The following is a 22,943-nucleotide window of genomic DNA, read 5'->3' as shown; positions in this document are numbered from 1 at the left end:
AAAAGCTGCCTGGATGCGATCCTGTGCAACGTGCTCTAGGTGACCCTGCTTGAGCAGGGGGGTTGGACTAGATGATCTCCAGAGGTCCCTTCCAACCTCAACCATTCTGTGATTCTGTGATATTTTGATGTTGCAAGAATTCATTAAAAGAAAAAAACTCATTGTTATAACGATAACAATGACAATCAGGGTTCTACATAGCCCTTCATTTTATGAGGTTTTCTGTAATAGCAAATAAGAGTTCAGCAGTAAACACAGAGTTAGCTTCTCTCTTTTGACTCTTTTTGTCTGTCAATGCTGACTTTTAATTCCCTGTTTCTTTTATTTTAACTCTGTGTTATGTCATCAATATACCTAAGTAGAAAATACTGCTTCCATAAAAATAATATTAAAAGGAATATTTTAATGTTCTGCAGAAATACGATGTTCCTGGCATTTTTATATGGACAGGATCGACCTCTAGTCAGTGATGCTAGTTTGTATGGTTCCTGAATGTAGCTTCTTCAGTCGCTAGCTTCCCTCTAGAGTATTGCTTTCATATGGTGGCTTTCAGCCTGTTTTCAGATATAATTATAGAATTCACTGCTCTAACATTATTAGACAGGGAATCTCTTGACCTAAGGGCAGAGCTGATGAAGGCTTTTTCACCTGTCATTTCTTGTCTGTTTGAGAGAGCAGTTAAAATGTTAGTGGTCTTAGATTGTAAGGCGTGAGCTGAAATGTAAGGCTATGAATGTTTGTCTTGGAAAGTAAGTATGAGAAGAAATATTTGCAAAATATTGTAAAACATAGGTGTAAAGTCATGACCTGTGATATTTCTAGGCTTTTACAGTCAATGCAGTTGAAGAATACATTAGAAATAACCATACAGCTTTTGTCTTTCTGTTTTATTTTTAGTATAAGGTTCAACAGTAGACAAATAGGTCAAATTTTTCATTGATATTTGATCTAGCTGCTTTCTGCTGCCAACTGGTCCTCCAGGTAGCACAAAACACAGGAAGAACCAGTACAAAGAAGTCCTCCAAGGATGCTGTTTCTGATTTCTATTGCCTGTGCAGGAATAGAAAAGGAGGGGGGCGGGGAGGGGAAAGCGTATAGGCAGAGAGATGGGGCTTGGATGCAGCATGGCGGGGGGCTACTCTGCTTTGGCAGTTCTTAGCTGTTGTCAGCCTCCTGCAACCATGTGTGGTTGGCATAATTTCCAAAATCACACAGTGCCAATGAGGGGCTACAGCCAGAACTGGAGGCGAATTTTAAGCTACTTAGGGTATGCTGTCTCACTGATGTTTGCCCTTCACAGATCATGCCTATCCCACTGTTTGGACCTTTGGTGTTTGACTCAGTTTTTGTTTCTTTCTCAACTAGAAGCACTGAAATAGAAAAATATGGCTTTCTTGATATTTCCAGTATGACTACATTGGAAGGAAGTAACAGAATCTTATTCTAGACCAATTCACACATCTGGCAGGTTTGGCTAAGCATCTGTATTTTCAGTGTTTCTTCAAACTGAACGTTTCTCTTTTAAAGTTTGAATCTGTCATCTTGAGAAAAAAGAAAAAACATGTTTCCACTACTTGCAGGGCTGAAATAGGAGGTACAAATGACTGTTGTGTGGGAGTAGCTGAGAGTGTTCTGAGAACTATGCAAAATATTTATAGTGAATCCTGAGTATCCAAGCAAATCTGCTTTTTAAAGATTTGCCAGAGTTTGTGAACCTCCCAGGTAAGCCTCAGCCAAGTTTAGACTAAATATGAGCTGAGTGTAGTTTGCCAGAGAGGAATTTATGGCTTTGGGTAGAAACCGCAAGGTTCAGCATGGTTTTGGCATAGCTGGCTCTGCATAAAGAGAAACTTGGCTGTTTAGACTAAGTTTCATGTATTACATTAATATTAGGAAAACATATTAATAATGCTGTAAACACAATGTTTTTATCTTTATTACAAAATATACATATAACCTTTTAATCTGAGGAATTATAATAATCTATAGGAACTTTATAAAAAAGAAGCCACTAGAAATATATCTTGGTCATGTGGACCTGTAAACACATCCTTCATTTAATGATAGATTTATGAATGGTTACTTTTCTTCATTCCATTGTTTTATGATGACTGTGTGTATGTGGTGACAGCTGTTGGTTGGTTCAACAGATCATAGATGATATTTAGTAAAACAACCATGAAAAAATCTCTTTCAACAGAAGTGGTCTTACGATGTTGCTTATTAGGACAGTTTGAGGTTTGCAATCCTTCAGTTACATTAATTGTTGTCTTCTGATTTTGATGTGAATTTTTATAATTTCATCCGTAACTAAGATAAATCCTCGTCTACAAAGCAAAATGGAAAATGAATACCTCAGGAAGCAAAGTGCTGATAAGAAGTAAATGTTCCCAATAGAAACTGCAATAAGAGGAGAGATATGCTTGGTAAGAATGATAATAGCTTCATCAAAACTGGTGTTTAATGGCAATTAAACAGTCAAAATCTTGATGAACCACAGCAGGTCTAAGGTTGGCTTAAGTAGAATCACCAGCTGGCAGGGTTGCACTGCTGAAGGACATAGCATTTATAACAGTGACTTTAAATGTTAAGAAAAAGAGTTAGATTTAAACAGAAGGATCTGATTTACATTTCAAAGGTTAATATTTCTGGTGAGCTATGAGTGGGAGATGTTATGTGATGGCTTAGGCTATAGTATCATGTGACTAAGATGATACTTTTGTCATGATGACACCAATAAAAGATCTTCAAGCTGTTCTGAAAGAAAAATATGGATGATAAAGATCCAGGAAAATAAACTGTACATTAAAGATCTGCTTTTTAATATTTAGATGTGCACAAAAATGTTGTGTGTGCAATTTGTCATGATTATTTCTGAAAACAAGAAAACTTGGAGGAGCAAATAGAAAATTATATATGTTTTATGTGTGTCAGTTGGTTAGCAGGAATACTTGTGTGTATGATTATTCAGTTCCGTGGCTGATTTTTTTTCCAAAAGAGATGAGGAAACACAACAGTATCAAACTAATATCATGCACTGTATGATGGTCCTGATTATATTTCCTGAATATAGTTTAAGATTGCAAGTCATTTCTTGCAACGTAGATACTAACTTCTTAACATGGTAAGACATGCAAATTATTTGGAGTAATCAGACCAGTAATTTTCCCAAAAGCAGTGGGCACTTGTTATGTAAATCAGTGTTAATCCAAAGCAGGCTTTGACTGGCCAATGATGGAAAACTACACAAGAACACAGAAGTCCACAACCTAAGAACTTCCAGTAAGTTAGTAAAATCCCTAGGGAAGTTCACAAAAGTCAGGTAAGGCATTAAGCTGCAAAAGCATCAGCCAAGATGCTGCCACCAGCAGTGGCAACAACACATGTGCCCATTGACAGCCACTCAAGAAATCACAAGCAGCAGAGAGGGGAGAAAACCTGACCATAAAACTGACAAGAAAAGGACTTTCTGTGAGGGGTGGCCAAGAGTAAGTTAGCAAAGTTGAGCTAGAGAGTAAGATAAAATCTGACCTCAGTAAAACTTGAACACTAAAGTGAAACTAACCAAGACATAAACCATCATGCAAAATTGCCTCTGCAGTGACTACAGGCAGCTAATCTCAAAAAGCTGATCTGGATAATGACAATGCTACTACCCTTGTGTTGGAAGAGACACCTGTTTGTGTGATTTCTTTTTTTTTTTTTTTAACTAGCTGTCACCAATAAATGTGTAACTTAAAAAATAATAGTCGTGTTGTAGCCAGGGTGATCTAAAGATATAGTTAGAAAAAATGAACCAGTTCTGGACATAGAGACCCTTCTCTGGTCTAACAAGAGATACTATCTTCCCTTACAAGCCTTGATTTCACTTTGCAATACCCTCTTTTGAAAAGGCATGTTTTAATTATACAGTCACATGAATAATAGTTATCAAATGAAATTTTCCTAATTGATATATGAGTTAAAGAATGCACCTATAGTGTGCACTGAATTTTTGCTAGTGCTGATAAATACCCTGAAATAGGTTGAGGAACTGCTCAAAATGACAATTCTTTACCAGAAGTTCTGCACAGATACTTTAGTTTTATAAATAGAAAAGCCATTCTGCTAAAATAGATGGATTTGAAAATAGGCCTACGGAGAATCTTAAAATGGCATTATCTGAATTCACTTCTCTTTGGAAAAACAGAGTTTTTTCAGTTTCAGCACAGAGTATATCTGCCTCGGCTGAAAATATATATGTGAGAACTGTGATATCTTACTAAAGAAATAGCTAATGTGTTTATATGTTTGTTTTCATTAGAGCAATAAAAGTCTTTTATCTTACAAGACCAATTAAAAATTATGGAAGACAGTAGCCATCTTGCTTCTCAATGAGGAAAAAAGAGGTAGAGAAGTGGTCTGTTGATGGCCTACAGTCTGTTGTATCCTTTTTCATTACTATTAGCAGAGTTTTCTCAATTACCAAACTTAGACGTACTGCAGTGGCAGCACAGTGACTTAGAACATGCAGAATTAGAGGATGAAGAGAGAAAGAGAATACAAGTGTCAAATGTGAATCAGTCCACCAGGTTTGCCTGTGATCTCATGAAAGTATAAAATGTGTTCTGTCCTTTTGTTGAGAGCTACAGAAGTTTTTCTTTCATTTATTAGCTTCCTGCAGCTATGTCTTTGTATTTCAAAACTTCAGTAATTTAAAATAAATAAATTAGAACTGGCATATCTCAAGCTGTTATATATGAGAATTCCTCTCACACACATACATGCACAAAACCCTCCCATAAATTATAAAAGGTAGCAGAATAACCTCCCTTCTTCCTCTAAAGAAAGTAGAAAGCTTAAAAAGTGAGTAACTACAGCCCCAAAATTATCATGCAATATCAGTGCTGATTGTTCAGGAGAATCTGTAGAACTATTGACCATATTGAAACTGAAGATGAAAAGACAGATAGAGTAACCAGAAAGGCCACGCAGTAAAATTACATTTTGTCATGCCATCATATGCTTTTTAGTTGAAAACTAGAAGCAAGAAATAGTAGTATTTTCAGATATGTTTGCAGACACAGCAGTCAAAAGCCATAAGCCAGTGGTCCTGACCTTTGGCTCTCCTGTGCTTGGTGCAAGATCTAATGTGATGAATAAAAGTGACTCTTAGTTTTGCAGTCTCTTGAGTTCTACGGCTTCTACAAATTTGCAGAATCATTCAGGTTAGCAGGAACCTCAGGAGGTCATCTCCTCCAACCTTCTGCTCAAAGCGCAGTTAGCACTGAATTCAGACTAGTTTGCTTAGGGTTTTGTTCTCCAAGGACAGAGTTTTCACAGCTTCTTTGGGTAACCTGTTCTAGTGCTTAATTATCCTCACAGTAAAAATGTTTTGCTTATATCCATTTGGAACCTCCCCTGTTTCAATTTAGAACCAGTGTCTCTCATTCTCCAGCAATGCACCTCTGTCGTCTTGGTAACCACCCCTTAGGTGTTGAAAGGCTACTAGCAGTTAGGGTTATTAAGTCCCCTCAAGCCTCCTCCATGCTGAACAAGCCCAGTTCCCTCAGCCTGTCCTCACTGGGCAAGTGCTTCAGCCCCTGACCATCTTGATGGCCCTCCAGTGGACTTGGTCAAGTTTATCAACATCTTACTGGGAAACCCCAAACCAGACCCAGTATTCCAGGTGTAGTCTAACAACTGCTGAGTAAAGGGGGATTATTCTGCTCAATGTACTGGCTATGGTCCTGTGATACAGCCCAGTATGTTGTTAGCCTTCACCACTGCCAGGACACACTGTTTACTCATGTTTAGTCTACTGGCCACCAGGACCCCTGGTCCTTTTCAGCAGAATTTCTACACAGCCTGTCAGTCCCTGGCCTGTACTATTGAAAGGAATTATTCCTTTTCAAGTGCAGAACTTTGCATTTGTCCTTGATGAATTTTTTGAGATTCCTGTCAGCCCACTCCTCTAGCCTGTCTAGGTCTGTCTGCCCCCTGTTAGGGGCAGCCCTGCCCCTGAGTGTACAACTACACTCCAGTTTGGTACCTTCTGTAAGCCTGATGATGGTGCATTCCTTCTTCAGGTTGTTAATAAAGATATTAAACATGATAGGTCCCAGTATAGACCCCTGAGAAATTCCACTTGTAAACAGCCTCCAGGAAGAGTATAAACCGTTAACTTTAAGCCCAACAATCCAGCCCATTTCTTTTACACATCTAGTAATCTATCCATCTAGACTACAATGTCCTAACTTGGATGCAAGAATGCTGTGGGAGACCATGCACAAAATCTTGCAAAAGTCAAAGTAGAGGACATCCATCACTCTCCCTTGGTCCACTGGACCAGTCATTACATCATAAAAGGCAGGTGGGTTGCTCAAGCATGGTTTATCCATGGTAAGTCCAAGGTAGAGATTGGTGAAGTGTCTGGCATAATCTAGAGCAGCATCAAGGCTGTTCCCAGCGCACTGGCTGAAAAGGTCCCCAGTGGACACTTTGCCATGTGAGAATTCCTTCAGTTGTAGTTCTGTTTTTTTCTGGATGAGTTTTTTCCCTGATATAACAGTGCAAAACAGCAGAGATGGTGGATAAACAAAGAAATACAAATCAGCTTGCTGTGATGAAATAACAAAAGCTGAATTGTCTTCCATCAGCACATGCCAGTAAAATAAATAGCAGCCATTACTGACAATAGCTTACACACATTTTTCAGGCAACCACCATGTGTCTGAGAAGAATTTTAAGCTGTCTGTCCTTCCACCTTTTTGACAGCCTACTTGCCTGCTTGAAGTACTATTCTTCTCTTTCTCCAGGGAAGACATATTAGTAACACTTTTCCCTCTTATCTTTTGCTGTAACATTAGCAACAGTATTATTACTACTATCATAATGTAACTGTAAATGACATGGGATTAAATGCTTTGTAAGTAGTCCTGTGGGCTCAAACCACAGAAGTTATTTAGTATTGCAGATAAATCCTTTAAAGCCCTAGTTCTTTAGCTTAATTGTTCTATCTTCTTCCAGAATCACTAGGTCAGGCTTTGCAGGGTAGCAATCATCACTCATTTCACTCCAACACCAAATAGTTTCTTTTGGCCACCCTGCACATGTTTGTGAGATGAAAACAATGGCTCTGAATTTGTATGCAACAGCAGAGGAATTAATATCTATCACACATTTTGAAACTTTTAATAGAGATATCGTTATCTGTGCTGCTAATATCCAAAGGCCATGTATACCCAGACCTACTTCCTTTGATCCCTTTGGAGTATTTAGGTTTCTTCTCTGAACATCCTGCAAGTCTGATAGGCCTGTCAACAAAAACAGACTATTCTCTGTATTTCCTATTTGGTCCAACCTAGCAAGGACTGTGCTTATGTATCTGTAAAAGTATTGGATGGAATAGCAATTGCTGGTATCCACTAAAACATGAGTATCTAGGTTCTACAGGCTGGTTTAAAAGACAGTGGTGTCAACATGGCCAAACCCATTCATGATAAACATAGTGAAACATATATTACCATGCTAACAGCCTTATTTTATAGTATTTTAAGACTATTTTCACAGCATTAAGGGAAGTTAAGTGAAAAGAACATTATGAGTGTCACGGGTAATGAATGCTATTTTGATTCTCAAACCAGTGGTTTTGAAAAAAAACCCTTAAGACTGTGAAAGTTGTGGTTCACTGACACAACCTGGGTGTATGCATACTTCCTGTGCTCTTTCAAAGTAAACAATCTGGTAGCTGCTAGTGCTAAAATAAGCACAGATCAATACAACTTGATCCATGGCATCACAGTGTTTATGATTGTTGGAACTCAATATTGTTTAGGCAGAACCATTTGCCTTATTTTGATATTTCAAAATGCAATTGCAGTGGTTTCTAATAGAAGCATAGAGTAGTCTGAATAAGACCATAACACTCTTTGGATACTTCAGACAAAACAACAATGATGGCACGTAGCAAGTCATCTCTACAGAGCATGTATTCTTGACCCCCTAGATCTCAATAGGAATATGTGTCAAAGAAGGATCCACCCTTTTTCCAGCTAAGCAAGTAATCTTCTACCCAACAATACAGTTCTTTTGTAATTGATGTAACCTACTAAGGAGTGTTGGTTTTCTTAGATATAACTGAAACAGTTTCATAAATTTATGTTTGGAAGGCAGTGCTGTAATATTTTACAAGGGTGGGAGAAGTAAAACTGAGAATTTTTGTTTCTCTTAGCTAACTCAGTCAGTGACTTTCCTTGTGTCCTTAAACAAGTGAAATAACCTCCCTGAGTCAATTCGCTCATTATGGAAAGACCCAGAGGAACAGTCTCATCACCAGCGTGCATCAATATATGGGAGTTCTCTGAACTGCACAGGCTGAAATTCCTTCTCAGCTTCCAATATTAACAACTGCTGGGCTGCCTGGGAAATCTCAGATCATACTGCACAGATTCCTTGATCCCTTGAACTCATATCTCTGCTGCTTGTTACTGGGTTTGGCCTGAGAATATAGAGTCTAAATATCTTTAACTAGAAAATGTGTATTGTGGGTAACTGACAAATTATTGTATGATTGCTGCCAGCTCCTGTATCAAGAGTGTATTAATATGAAACAGAAGAGATCAGTTTACAATTTGAAGTGTACAGCTCAAATCTAGTCAGTCTCTCTCTAAATCTAGATGAATGAATTGAGGACTGTGGCAAGAATGAAACGAGAGGCACCAGTTGGGAGCAAATGTATATAAGCAAGGCTGTCTCTAGCTGCCCAGGAAAAGGGTCTGTATCTCTGCACGACTATAAGAGCCAGGAGTAGTGGCAGCAGGAAGGAGCTTAGGCAAGGGTGCTTTGGGTGTCAAAATGTCTTTCTGTGGCTCTGTTATAATAGTAGTTCCTCAGAAATAGCACTGTCTCGAAACACTGAAAATTACAAGGTCGCTAGTCAATGGCCACCAGTTACAACAGCTGCTGAAACCGCTTACTGACGCATATATGCACATTTTATGCTTTGTCCTTCACTTACTTGTTTGGGGATGGACTGTGAACTATCTGGTTTTGTTCATTTATCATAATGGACTTATTACAGTGGGCCTTAGCTCCACATCAGGTATCTTCAGGTATAACTACAATTTTAAGTACCGAAGAATAAAAATACAGTCACAAAAAGAACTGAGACTGAGGCTCAGGCTAACAAGTAGCAACCAGATGCCTATCTCTTTGGGATTTCTTAAGTCCAGGGCATATCTAATTGCCGCTGGGGCTGTGTGATCAAGTATCTATTCCCTAATATTAACAACAGCCCTTTTCTCTTTTGGTTGCCAGATACTGGGCTCTAGTTAAAGAGGTAATTGCGGCACTCTATTCCATGTTTGTTTCTTTGGGAAGAACATCCACACTCAGGGCCATATACAAGAGTCTGACATAACATGGGCCTTCTGTATCAGTGCTTTATGTCCCTGTGGTTCAGAAAGACAAAAGTATGGAGTGTTAGTTGTTTTCAGTTTATGGTTTGCTTGAAAAGTACAAACCCACTTAAAACGTATGTGCAGCTTTTATGACTAGGTCCTTAGAGACTGGAATGCCAGAGGCTGCTCTGAATTCTATAGTGTCACTGTTATCCATTCTTCTTAGAATTGTTATCCCTCTTCATATCCATTAATTAACTTACATTAAAAAAATCCATTTGCTGGTCCCATTGTGCTTGACCTACATGAGAGTCCTTGGATTTGTTTACAGAATGAAAGGATATTTTAGTTCCTTTTTAGTGTTTCTTAAGTGCAACATGTATTTCAGTTTTTTGGAATGTATTTACGTGTATCACAAAGAAGTTTCCTTTTTAAGTCAGTCAGTGCTCTAGATCTTCGTGGTAAAAACCAAAAATCTGGAAAAGTGAGAAAATGTTATTTTAAAATAAGTTTTAACATTTTTGGTTTTCAGTTTGCTGTTAAAAAAGAAAACATGTAGAGCTATATAGTTGTATAACTTTACAGGATGTGTATGAGGTTATGTCCATACCATTTGACCAGCTCAGACTGAAATCTCATTGAATCACATTAACTTCTGTTACATGTCTCTTCAGACTAGACTGTTATTATAGACCATTTTGTCATATAGTTTTGTCATTAAAAGCTATGAATCCATGGGCCATGAAGTGTTATTTTATGTTGTCTGTTTTGTATGCATGGGAATGAATATATAGCTTGGGTGTTTCCAGTCTCAATGTATATTCAAAGTTGCTTCCATTTGAAGTTTCCTGATATAAATAGTTGAAACTCCTTACTATTTATAATCCCAGTTATTACTTTCATGCCTATCGGTACCTTTCCAATAAATTGTTCTGTTTAGTACAATTAGTTTTGGGAGTCTTGAGGACAATGGGAACTATAAAAACAAGGCAAATTTAATTGTATTGCAGTAATGAGGAAGAATCTGAAGTCTCCTTTCTGTAATCTCTTGGTTAACCCTGTATTTATTAATTATTGAATTGGTTGACTGACTAATTGAAACTGATTATTTTACCTCAATATTTGTACAATTTAAGAATTAGATCAAAAAGAAAGTCAGATTTCATATTCAGAAGTTCAGTCACTGGGTTTCTATGCAAACAAAAGATGTAGTTATAATACTTTTTCTTGGCTAAGTCTAAAGGTCAAAATTAGCAAGTTTTAAAGAAGAATTGCAGAGACATACAGTAGAGCCTTTGTAGTAATCACAAATGAAAGACTGTTGAAGTAGTGGATCTCATAGAGAATCTAATTTATAACTACAGCTTGATATCTGTGACAGCAGCAATGTAGTTTGCATGAGATTGAAGCTGGGGCAAGAATGTAAAGAGCCAGCAGGTCAGTAAGAGAACAAAGAATTGTGGTTAGGGGCGAGTTGCCAACTTCTATTGTAAAGGCAGTCCATAACCCGCATTTTCACTACTATGACGGCTATGAAACTTGAGCTGGTTTTGTTGTTGTTGTGATCTTGGTTTTGCTTTGCAACTGTGTGGGTTCAACCAAATAATCATTTTTAATAATTCTTCTTTTGTGGGGGGAGGGATTATGTTTTGCTGGAGGCCTGAGGATATGAACTTACTTTTAATTTCCCAGTCTCTGATTGACACTGACATCTTCCCTTATTATCCAGAAAAATTCGGTGCAACCCTGTGAAGCACAGTGATTGTTAGTGTGAGGAGAGACATCTGCTACAGCATACAGGACCTTGCCATGACTGGACTCCAAATCTGATCAAAGATGCTTTCATTTCAAACTCTGATATTCTTTTTCTGTCCCTGTATTTTAGGGTCTTTATGTCTTTGTGGTATATTTTATCCTACACAATCAACTTTGTTGTCCTGTGAAAGCAAGTTATACTGTGGACATGAATGGACATACAACGGCTGGATCTGCTTTTTTCACACATGGCAGTGGTTTGCCGCCTGCAGGTGGAGAGATCAGCAAATCCACTCAGAACCTGATCAGTGCTATGGAAGAGGTAACGGATGTTCTATCCTCATTACCCTGTGTATTAAAAATGTACTGAAGGTTTAAGTGGTAATACAGAAGTGTAATACACAGGGAATGAGATGACCACTTGCTAATTGCTATTGTTCTTTTTTTTTGGGGGGGGGGGAACGTTTCTTTTCACCATAGAAATTGTTATCCTTAGCCATGATAATGTTCTTGGGACTTACAATTCCCTGGTAATATCCGATCTAGAGAATTTCACCTTCTCAGCTTGGGTCTTCAGTTTATTATAGATGTTGGTTACAGTGTTATCAGAAGTAGCTAATGGGAAATTAAAATGTCAAGTTAATTCTTTCATCTTCAGTCTTGGATGAGTTTTAAGTCTCTAATTTTCCAAAGTCATGCTGTGTGAAATTTCTGCAAATTTTCAGAGATGATTTTCAATCTCTTCATTGCTGGAATTGGAATGCTGCTAATATCTCTTTTTCACTTCCTATAGTAAACCAAGGTCACTTTTGCTGCTGTGTACATGTGCATGTTGACAGAGCTAGCTGAAAAAATTTCCAGTTGAACAGCTTTTCTAGCAAAAATACTGATTTAATTGGATTGAAATATTTCAACAGAACAAGTCAGTTCTAGTAATAATTTTGGTGGAAACCAGACAGCCTGGTTTCCTGCTCACCTGCCAGCTATTTTGCCCATTTCTCTATCTGCTTGACTGTGGGTTTGTCTGGATGCTAATGCTTCTCAGCTGCCCCTTGGCAGACTGTTAAATTTCTTAGGCTTTTCACCTTCTCATTTAAGGTGATGCCTGACTCCCCAGTTTACTGGACAGCATGGCTTCTCAGCTCCATGTGGCAGGTATTCACAATCCTGTGCTCAAAGGTGTGGATGAACAATGAGCCCCCCAAAAAATCTATTTTGATTGTCCTGAAATACAATTTTTTAGAGTTCAGTATTTTGATTTTTCATCACAATTAGGGAGGAAATAGATTTTCAAAAAATCCCCTTTTTCATGAACTGAAATTCTGTCTTTCGTTCAGCACCACTTTAAAATTAAGAGGCAGATGTAATTTAGCAAAGTTAATATCAAAACTATTGGGCTGTACACCAGCACGTTTAAAGTCTAATAACTTACTTTAAAAGATTGTGTTGGTAAACCTGGGAAAGAGTGGGAAAGTGGGAAAGAGCCAACAGTAGATCATATGATGGACAGAAAAGTAATTTTGATTAGTGGTTATAGAAGGGAGAGGCAGGGTCCAGTAGAGGAAGTGGCAGCGATAAGAGAAGAGTGAGAAGGATTATTTTAACTGGAACCTTTCAGTGTTTTAATTTAAGCTTCTCCATACTAGAAGCCAATGTTCAGAAATAGGGAAATGTTAAGTTTTGGAGCCAGCTAGGCCATCCATAATAAACACAAGGTTAAATGACTTGTAATCAAATTCTAGGCTTTTTTTTTTTTTTCCCTCTAATTAGGCTACCTAGTTCACTAGAGAAGTCACAGAATACTTGATTCCAAAAATCCTGATCTTGAGTCCAGCTCTGGTCATAGGTTCTAATTTGTTATCTCAAGATAGGATCCTAAACAGTGATGTAAATTATTTGTATACTGTAGTTTTGATTACTGCATTTCTTTGTCTTTTTAAACTTGTTAAAGGTGCCGGCAGACTGGGAGAGGGCATCCTTGCAGCCTGGCAGTCAAGCTAGTGCAGCCTTTACACAGAGTCCACAAAATGGCAATGTCTTCCACCCTTCTGGAGGATTTAGTAACAGCTCATTGGTTGCTGATGAGGAATCACAGGAGTTTGATGACCTAATATTTGCTTTAAAGACTGGTGAGTGACACTTTTCCTTGTTTCTTGAAGATTGCTATGTTCTTCTTCATTCTAATGGTGTTACCATTCCATGAGATTCAGTTGCTGTTAATGTAATCTAATTACCAGTGAAAATCTAAAGCAAAATTGTTTTGGCTTGAACTATTATTCCATTAGCTAAAAATACTGTGCAGACTATCTAAAATAACAAAGAGAAATAGTCTGTAAAAATACAGTTTGAGTCATGATGATGAGCAGACCTACAGAAACAAGCAACAGATTGGAGGTTTGAACGTTTTTCCATGAATACTTAAATAGCTAACTTACTGCCTCCACCAAGACATTGGTGGTCTTATCTTCTGTTCCTTTCTTTTTAAGTGCATATATATGGTATGTATGTTGTACGTATCTTTATTATATATATTTGTGAGAAATAGCATAATTTCTTAAATACTGATGCTCCCAATAAATGTAGGACAAAATATTTATATTTCTCCATGCCAAATATGCATTTGGCCTGAAAAATGGTCTACCCTAGAAAGATAAACTAGATGAACTTTTGCCCAAGCACAACAGACAACTGTGATTAGCTCACAAAGCTGCTGGAGAACACAAAGGGAGGGAGGCTGCTCTAGGTGCCTACACTCAAACTACACTTGTAAAACAAATTATTTGTAATCAGATTTCTCTCAATGGCCTTACAGTTCAAGTCTTCAAAATCCCAGTCTTTGCCCTCAGGGTTCTCAGTTAAGTATCGTTCATCTTCTCTTTCACCAATGCCCGCCAGCAAAACTTTAGGTCATTGAAATGATGATAGAAATGATAATATAAATAGATAGCCAGGCATGGCTTTAGGCAGAAGAAATGAAGTGAAACCTGATTCAAAGATAGGTAAACATGGGAATGTCTGATAACAGATGACAATGGTAAAAGAATGTCACCTGGTAAGATGACACATACTAAGCCAAGCCCACTGCCCTAGGCACCAGGGGGAATACAAAGGGACGTGCTTGGTAAGGTACTTAGGCAGAGGACTGGAGGCCATTTGCTTGATCTTTTGGAATATCATGGAGCCTTCAAGGAGACAATGTCGAGATATTGACTAAATTAGCAGGTTAAGTGCTCTGACAGCTTACTGCTAATTTCAGGAGTTATGTTCCCTTCAGTGATATCACTAGAAAAGGTCAAACTGGGTGGAAGACTGAGAATTTTGCTAATGGGGGAGTAGTTTTATTCATAATACTTTATTTCTTAGGACAATTTCCATTGCAGAAAGCTCTTAATTAAGAAGATAATTGGACAATAAATGACTGGCCTAGTGCTAAGAAATATGAATTTTTATACACATTGTCACAAAATTTCTATTTTCCTATTGCTTTACCTGGATATTTTGCAGCCTACATATACTTTGTTTGCAATCTGCTGCTATGTAATAAACTGTTAAAGATTTTGGGCAAGACTTTCAAACCTGGATGCATAAACTTAGATTTGCAAACCCTTTTTTAAGTACCCAAGTATGTAGCTTTTACTTTACCTTTCATTTTCCACTTTCTGAATATTTTAAAGGAAAACAGATAATTCAGAAGATTTTTAATAAGATATTAAGTTATTCATATTTAACATTCCCTTCATCAAACATAGTATTTCCTATCTTAAGCAGCTCGGTTGATATCAGTTGGCTATTCACTGCAGTAAACACTATGCAGTGTGCAGAAGGCTAAGCCTTAAATCATGAAGACCAATCTAGCAGGTAACAGTAGCAGTTAAACCTCATGGTTAATATAATTCAACACAACCTGATTTAGCATTTAATGATTTTTTATAAATCTTCAAATTCCATCCTTAGTTTTTCTCTGTTCTTCTAAAGGAAGTAGGTCTAAAACCAACTTTTGATTTTTTTTGCCTAAATTTTATGTGAATATCCTTTTTATTTATTTATTAATAATTTATTATCATTTCTTCTTATAAGCCTTTTGGATAAATAGAGTTTAAAGCAGACACCTCAGGGCACAGTCTGAGAAAGACATTTTTGTTTGCATTACTGGCTCAAGCATCACCTGTCTGTTTTACCCCAGTGTTCACTCTTGTGCCCAAAGTGTGCCCTCAGCGATGTTACAGGAGGGAAAAGGATTATTTCTACGCCAAACCAGTGGTCCTGTCTGGTTCCAGCCCCACATACATTTGAACAAGCCAGCCTGAAGAGAGAGTACTGTGGCTAGAGCAGCTTTAACAACCAAAGTAAATGTTTGTTAGTTACTGCCTCAGATCCAGGCTGTAGCTCAACAAATACTTCAAATGAAAAAATGTGGTTTTTTACTAAAAATAAAAAAACATAGCTGGGTTTTTTTTTCAGCCACACCTGCTCTCCAATCCAGTTCAGTGCATTTCCAAGGAATCAAAGTGCCTCTGATAGTACAAGGGAGGGAACTGCATGGACGCAATTAAAAGTGGCAAAGGGTGGTAGAAAGTGGGATTTTTTTCTCTGTTTGTACCGTACAGATTTTTGTTGTTTAAGTGTTCACTGAACTGTAGTCCGGATTGGGTTTTATGGTACAGTTAAGCTAGCAGCCACTGTAAGGAGGCACTCTCCTCATCCCTCCTGGCTGCCCATTTCTTGCTCTCTTGCATGGGTATTCATACTCGTATGAAACCACAACATCTCAGGTTAGAGAGTCCTTCCTCTTCCTCTCTCTCTCCTTCTCCCTCTCTATCTCCTGTCTCTCTCCCCTTGTCACTCCACTCCACTCCACTCCACTCCACTCCACTCCACTCCACTCCACTCCACTCCGTCAGTTTGATGCCTTTATCCAGCTCATCAGGTGATGAGAACCAGTCTCAGCTCAAAGAAGGTAGTGGGAGTCAGCAACCAAAAGCCCAGCACCCCTTTTTCTAAATGGGCTAAAATGCATGGGCCTTTGAGATGCCTTTTGCTGCCTTCTCTTTAGGGGACTCTGTTAGTCCTTTACATAGTGCTTCTCAACCTTTTTAGACCAGACTTTATTTCAGTAGATTGAGAATTCTTTCATCTCAGCTTCTGGGAGAGTAGGTAGAAGGTGCTTTGCACCACATTAGCTGTTTTTATCACCTCCTGAACTGAGAGGTATGGCTATAGGTTATAGTGGTAAAATAGGAAAGCTTGTTCTATTACTGCTTGAGTTTTACCTCTGGTAGCCAGAAACAGAAACCTTCATTCTCTGTCATTCCCTAAAACTGTCCATCTATAACCAAACTTAGTCTTAGCTATGTTAAAACATTAGCTCCTATTCTGGAGGTTGGCTGAGGATCAACACTAATTAGCAGAGGAATATGCAGAAATGTCTTTATGCCTTTTTGTATTTCACCTGTCCTTTGTGCTAATGTAGTTTGGAGCAGTCTGAGGGTTACTTTAATTTATGCTCGTGGTCTGTAGCCCCAAGGCCTAATCCAGCAGCCAGGATCAGTGAAAATGAGGGTATAATTCATGGATGTGTTTTGCTGTCAGCAAAGCTAAAATCTCATTCCTGTCCTCATGCACCCTTGCAATGCAGTTTGCCACTCTCAGTGCTATTAATGCATTCGTGGCTGGGGCCATGCTGCAAACTGAATGACTGGAACGATGCAGGTTAAAAAAATCAAGCCCTCACAGCACAATTTTTTTCCTAAACTTGCAACAGTTTGGTAAGTTACAACTTGCAGTGCCAATCCACAAATAGATGCATTGGCACACTTGGCCTTATTGCTAAAGAAATGTGTCATAGAACTATGCACTTAGCCCTTGGCTCCGTAATCATTAATACTGGATCTAATTACAGATTAACCAGAAATACAGACTGGATCAGGTGAAGGCACCCAACTGCATTTCTAGCAAATTAGTTGGAAAACGGTGTTTTCTTAGCCAGCTTTTATGCTTGCTTTATGCAAACTTTGCATCATATGGACACAACATTTTTTATTTGGTGCCAGAAATCCAAAAGCTAGACTTCCTGTATCATAAAACCATGGTCTCTGACTGTCCTATCAATGAATTCCTCCTTTCCATCAAATATGTTCATGTCCATATAGAAAGAAATAGTTAGGATTCACTGTGTTGACTATGTCACCTGAACTCTGTTATACTATGAGAAACCTTTGGAAAGTTAGTCAGCTCCAAGGCAGTTTGTGTGAAGGAAATTACAAAAAGATTACTGCAGGAAAGAAAATTTAGGGACATGTCCTGCCTATTGATACATGCTAAAACCTTGTTTTTTTTTCTGGATGGTGATTAGTTTGGCTTAAATGATTTACTTTATTTTATTTAATTTATGACTTTTATAATGAATCAAAAGCTTGGCTTCTACTGAGAATGGATAATAATTTACTATTTAGTTATTGTTAAGTGCTGTAATTAACTAAAAAATGCTGTTATTTTGGACTAGATCTCATTTGCCTCTGTGATTTCTTTTGCAAGGTTTATATTAATAGACAATTTAATGAGACCCTCGCCTTCTAGATTGACATCAGAATAGTATATATGTGACAGTAATTTAGGCTAAAGCCCACTATGAAATGATTCCTGGTTAGTAAGAGCTAAGGACTTCTACATGTTGGTTAGGCTCAGGTAGTTAAAAAGGGAGCCAATAGAATAAAAATAGGTAGAATCTGTCCCAAAGCAGCAAGCTGCCTATCAGCTTTGCTCCGAAGTATAAATACCATAAATACATGATAACTTTACTGATCTCTTAGCTTCCACCCATATTCCCTCTACCACAAATGCTCTGTTTCCCCCTGTTCTGTGATGCACAAAACAGCCAAATTATTCCTTTAGGTGAGATGTCAATGCAAAAAAAGGCCTTTAAAAGAGGCTTTAAGCCCCTCTCATTCTGACTGATGATTAATCTGTGCAGGAAGGTGTTTGTAAGGGCCATTCATAGGTCAGAGCTGAGAATACCAGCCCGGCCACATGCTGCTTTCCAAATATGTATCTGACAGTATCAAGAGAGGACAGGACAGGTTTATGCCCACATTTGTAATCTCAGTGTATTTTTGCTCTATATAGAGGCATATGTGATAAATCCTAAATAAATCTACACAGAAAATAACTTGAAGAATCTACTACAGAAATTTAAAAAAAAATGCAGCTTATTATAATAAAGATGCATTATAAATCATTTCATAACTTGCATTCTAATATAACTAGAGTCCCATAGTCAACATTTTTTAAAGATTTTATCACTTTAGGTGCCCAATTTAAGAATTAAGCATCTCAGGCCATCAGGCATCCAGAACTAGAGGAAACTTTTTAAATTTAAAATTCTGAAAGATGATGAATAGAACATCCTGGAGACAAGTCTTACTGTTTGTCCCAGAACAGATAAACTGTAGATAGTGGCAAAGTGCTAGATTCTTGCCCTGCTTTATCAACCTACCTCATTTCTGTTCTGAAGCATCACTTCACAGAAAAAGAGAAGGAAGGGTAGCCAGTTTGCATATTCATTCAACTACTCATTTGTGATTGCTCACAAATTTGCTGACTGCTGGATGTTGAACATGGCTCCATAAGATCCAGGAAGCATTTCTAGTCAAATCTGAACTTTACTCTTAGAAGTCTGGGTGTCTGTTGGTGTCATTTCTGTAGAGTCAAGACCCTGAAAGAAGAAATAAATTTTGTCTATGTAGCATATTAATTTTCTGTCTAATACATTTTAAACATACAATACAAATCATGAGTGATTCAGAAAGTAAGATATAAGTGCTCATGAGATAAAAAACCTCCCTAGAGGTATGGGTATTGTAATTACAAAGCAATCTCCATCTCTCTTAAAATGTTATAGTGAAAATTTGTGATTAAATCATCAATTAAATTGTTATCAATTAATGATAACAACTGGAGTTCACTGAGTATAGGAATGCACTGATTAAGTCTTTCAACCGGTAGATGTCACTGGAGGGATCGTGCTGATTTTGCAAAGCAAGCTGTGACTTTTCGATTTATAGCTAGTCCTTTGATACAAAAAGAAAGGAGAAAGGCCTCATTTTCTTTTGTATTCTTCTTGAAATAATTGCTTCACAAATTGAGGAAAAGTAGCACTCTTGGCTACTTACCCACCATCCACCTACTTTTTTGGACATGACTGTGTTTAAATTCTGCTGTGATCTGAGAACAAGCTGGACCTATGAACTCTGTGAAACTGCACCATGTAAACAGTCCTACCGTGCCTGCTCTGTCGATTGTTTGGTAATTTAGTAACCTGGTTACATTTCAGTTTTCATTCCTAAAAAGGATCAGCTCTAAATAGTTTGCCTTTGCATCAGCAGCAGAATGAGGCTGTTGTAAACCCAAGGTAGCCCACTTTAATCTTAGGTTTACTGAGTTCCTGATAAGAACCTCCTTAACAAAAAAAATCTCCTCTTACTTTGCACAAAGCATGCACATGACATTTAGGAATATATGTGGTATTATACCAGATTAGTCTGGTGTCTGATGTATCTGATCTTTTTATAGTGACCAGCACCAGATTCTTCAAGGAACCCCATACTGAACAACTGCAGTGTAATCACCAGTAAGAGAAATATCTTTCCAGCCCCAGGGTTCAGTGGTCACCTTACAATTTGAAGCCTGCTTGTTCATGGACATATAAAAAGAAAATTTTGTATAATATAGCTGTAAATGTTTTCAATCATTTATGTTTTTCCTTTTTGAAATCCATACCATTTGTAGCCTAAATAAAAGTTTTGAGCATAAGTTTCAATGTTAATGATGCTATATAAGAAATATTTTATATTTTTCCATTAAAAATATGTCATTTACTTCACAAATATTACCTTATTCTTCTGTCATCAAATGGTAAATACGACTGTCTGATTTGCCTTCTCTATTACCATTCCTTACACTCACGTTCTGTTCTAAAACATACAGTTTTAGAGAGGTTAAGAAACAAATAAATCATTTCCTGATGCAATTGCTGTTTTTACCAGGACTTTCAAACAGCTTAGTCATTAGGACTATGATTCAAAGAAAAGCTCAAATATGCATGTAATTTTATAAATGAGTAAGTATGGCTTGCTTGTCTTCCATAAGCTTAAAAATAAGAATTTTGATGATTCAGGGCCTAATCTTCATGTCTTTATTATGGTATCTCTCTCCATCAGATGGCTCTTTACTCTTGTCATATCTGACAGTAAGCCCTGGTCTTTAAAGACCTTGGGTCCTACAGACCCAAGAACATGTCTAAACTAGCAGATGTGAATGAATTCAACGTCATTCCACCTACCTGAACTCCAGAACCGGATGTGAGAAGGATCATGATGCAGAAATACCCACTTTCTGGCTGGATGCGATATGGCTGTATTCACGCAGCACTGCTAATGGGTTAAGGTCCTTGTACCTGGACTACTTCCAGACCTATTCTGGAAAGCCTGCAGAGTTCTGCAGAGTGGAAAGTCTTATGCAGGTCTCTGCTAGCTTGAGGCTCTTTCCAATAAGCTCTGTTTCAGTGTAGTTATGCCACCTGGGCCTTTTACCTGCTCTAACCCTTCAGCTTGTTTCATTTTCTGAACCCATCTCCATATTCAAGATTGCAGCCTGACTTCTTACAGCAAGTGAGCATCCACATTCCCTCCCATCTCTCCCCCCTTCTCCTACCTTCTTTTCTACTTGGCAGGAGGCACATTATGAAAAAATTGCTAGAAGTGGTGCAATTGGGGGCATAGAAAATTATGAGGTAGCTCCAAAAGCTTAAATTTCTTTTGCCAAAAAAGCCAAAGCCTGGAATGTCAGCTACGGGAGAAAGAGCAGATTCCATTGTACAGCTGACAGAAATTTCTGAAAATACCTTTTGTGTGAAAATGGAAATCCTTGCCTCTCCCAGTAGACCGTGTTCAGGGCTTGTTGAGCCAAGTGTCATTCCTCTGTAACTCCTTTGAACTGAATGTAGTTACAGATCAGATACTTTTCTCCAGATTGAATAACTTTCCTAGCTTTTGGCTATTTGTAAATGACATTGCTGGAAGATCATATCTGACATTAGTCTGTTTTGAAATCATCATACCTAATTACACTGATGTGCAGTTCTGAATAAATTTGAAGCCCAAGCACTGTAATGCCTAAGGAGAGCTGTGTATTTTGTGGGATTTATTCTACAATGCAAAGACAGAAGAAGCTGAAAGTACACTGAAGTTTGTAGTTCCAACAGATACTCTGTGAAGAAGTAGTCTGAAAAAATGCACATTTCATAAAATCGAGTACAGGATTATGTACCTTCACATGAATAACCAACTGCAAAAATACAGGTAAGCAGCTGGCTAGCAGTACTCTTTGGACGAAAAGATGGACCAGGTGGCCTCTTGAGGTCTCTTTCAGACATGTCTTGGAAGTTTCCATAGGTCAAAGTCTAGTATTCTCTAACAACAGAAGAAAAACACAATACACAAGCCAGAGCCAAATGTGGGTTTAAAGAATATTTAGTCAGCATCTTTTCTCATGTTGAAATTACAATCCTATTAAAGCAGCTGGAATTATAGTTTAACAGGAAAATTATATATTAAAAATCAATTCTTCATGAAGAAAATCTTGGAAATAGCATACTTTAACAGTCAGACCATGAACCCAGCCTAAACCAGGCCTTGATTTATGCTGTTGTGATTTCAGGGCAACCTCTGAACAGTTATTGTACCATTTCCTGGGACAATTAAAGTGACTGACAGTGGAATTATGAAAAAGTGCATCTTGATGGTACAAAACTACGTCAGTTAGTGTTACAATCTGTGGATTCAGAATTGTTGACCAGTAGAAGAAAATTTGCTATATTCTTGTAGGGAAGGGAAGAATTTCAATAATCAGAATGAAGTAAAGCAGCTATGTAACAGGACATGATATCAACATTTCTGTTTCAGTATTGCATTCTCACTGATCCTTTTTTTGGCTTCTCTGTTCCAGGTGCAGGTCTCAGTGTCAGCGATAATGATTCTTGCCATGGCAGCCAGGATGGCGGCAGCATGGCTAACTCCCAGATTGTAGAGCTTAGAAGAATACCCATAGCAGACACTCATCTCTAACTTCACTTTTTGCTTTTTTTTTTTTTTAATTCAAACTTCAGTATTTTTATATTTGTACTTCCTTTTGCACTAAAACACTATATGAAGCTGTGTAGTAGAATGCTGTGAGCTGTACTGAATGTTTAACAAAGCATGTTTGTTTTTTTGTATATCAGAGAATAAACTGTAAAATTTTACAGTGACTGAACATCAACAGATATAATGACAATTGGCCTAGATTTGTATCTTCTAGCTAGAGGCACATACTTCATGAACTGTAGCTTTTTTAATTAACCTGTATGTGTAACACTGTTTAATAAAAATAATAGAGTCCATTTGATACAAAAAAGTCTATTATTTCTGCTCACTGTTGATGGAGTTGGAAGATGATGGAGACACTCTGTTGTACAGAAAAGCATTTTAATTGCAAAGTTCTAAGTTTCCTAAGCTGTACTATTCTGACTGGTTTTTGAGAACCAGAATCAATGAACTTTGCAGACATGGTCTTGACCCAGAGAGCTTAGATTTTAAATTCTGACATGACAAAATATGTGATGATATGAAACAAACAGAGGGAAGGACAAGAATGAGATCACATAAAGCTTGTTGCAGGGTAGCTGTACATTGCTGACTATGTTACCTTGTTTTCATGGTGTTAAATTCTTTCTCTTCTGGCAGACGGAATTAAGGGAAGAATTCTAAGGAGCTG

The 22,943-nt window shown here is 37.8% G+C and overlaps 1 protein-coding gene across 1 annotated transcript in view; it reads left to right on the top strand.

Moving 5' to 3' along the window:
• The window catches only part of ADGRV1 (adhesion G protein-coupled receptor V1), a 286,011-nt gene extending 263,451 nt beyond the window's left edge, over positions 1 to 22,560 (top strand). The window contains exons 89-91 of the mRNA XM_067315842.1: positions 11,266 to 11,457; positions 13,087 to 13,264; positions 22,137 to 22,560. Of these exons, the coding sequence (XP_067171943.1) occupies positions 11,266 to 11,457; positions 13,087 to 13,264; positions 22,137 to 22,255 (489 nt within the window). The 3' untranslated portion in view covers positions 22,256 to 22,560. The remainder of the gene's footprint in view (positions 1 to 11,265; positions 11,458 to 13,086; positions 13,265 to 22,136) is intronic.
• Positions 22,561 to 22,943: the final 383 nt, after the last annotated feature.

This window comes from Apteryx mantelli, chromosome Z (assembly GCF_036417845.1).
Source record: "Apteryx mantelli isolate bAptMan1 chromosome Z, bAptMan1.hap1, whole genome shotgun sequence".
NCBI classification, from domain to species: Eukaryota; Metazoa; Chordata; class Aves; order Apterygiformes; family Apterygidae; genus Apteryx; species Apteryx mantelli.
This window is presented reverse-complemented; position numbering and strand designations above follow the sequence as displayed.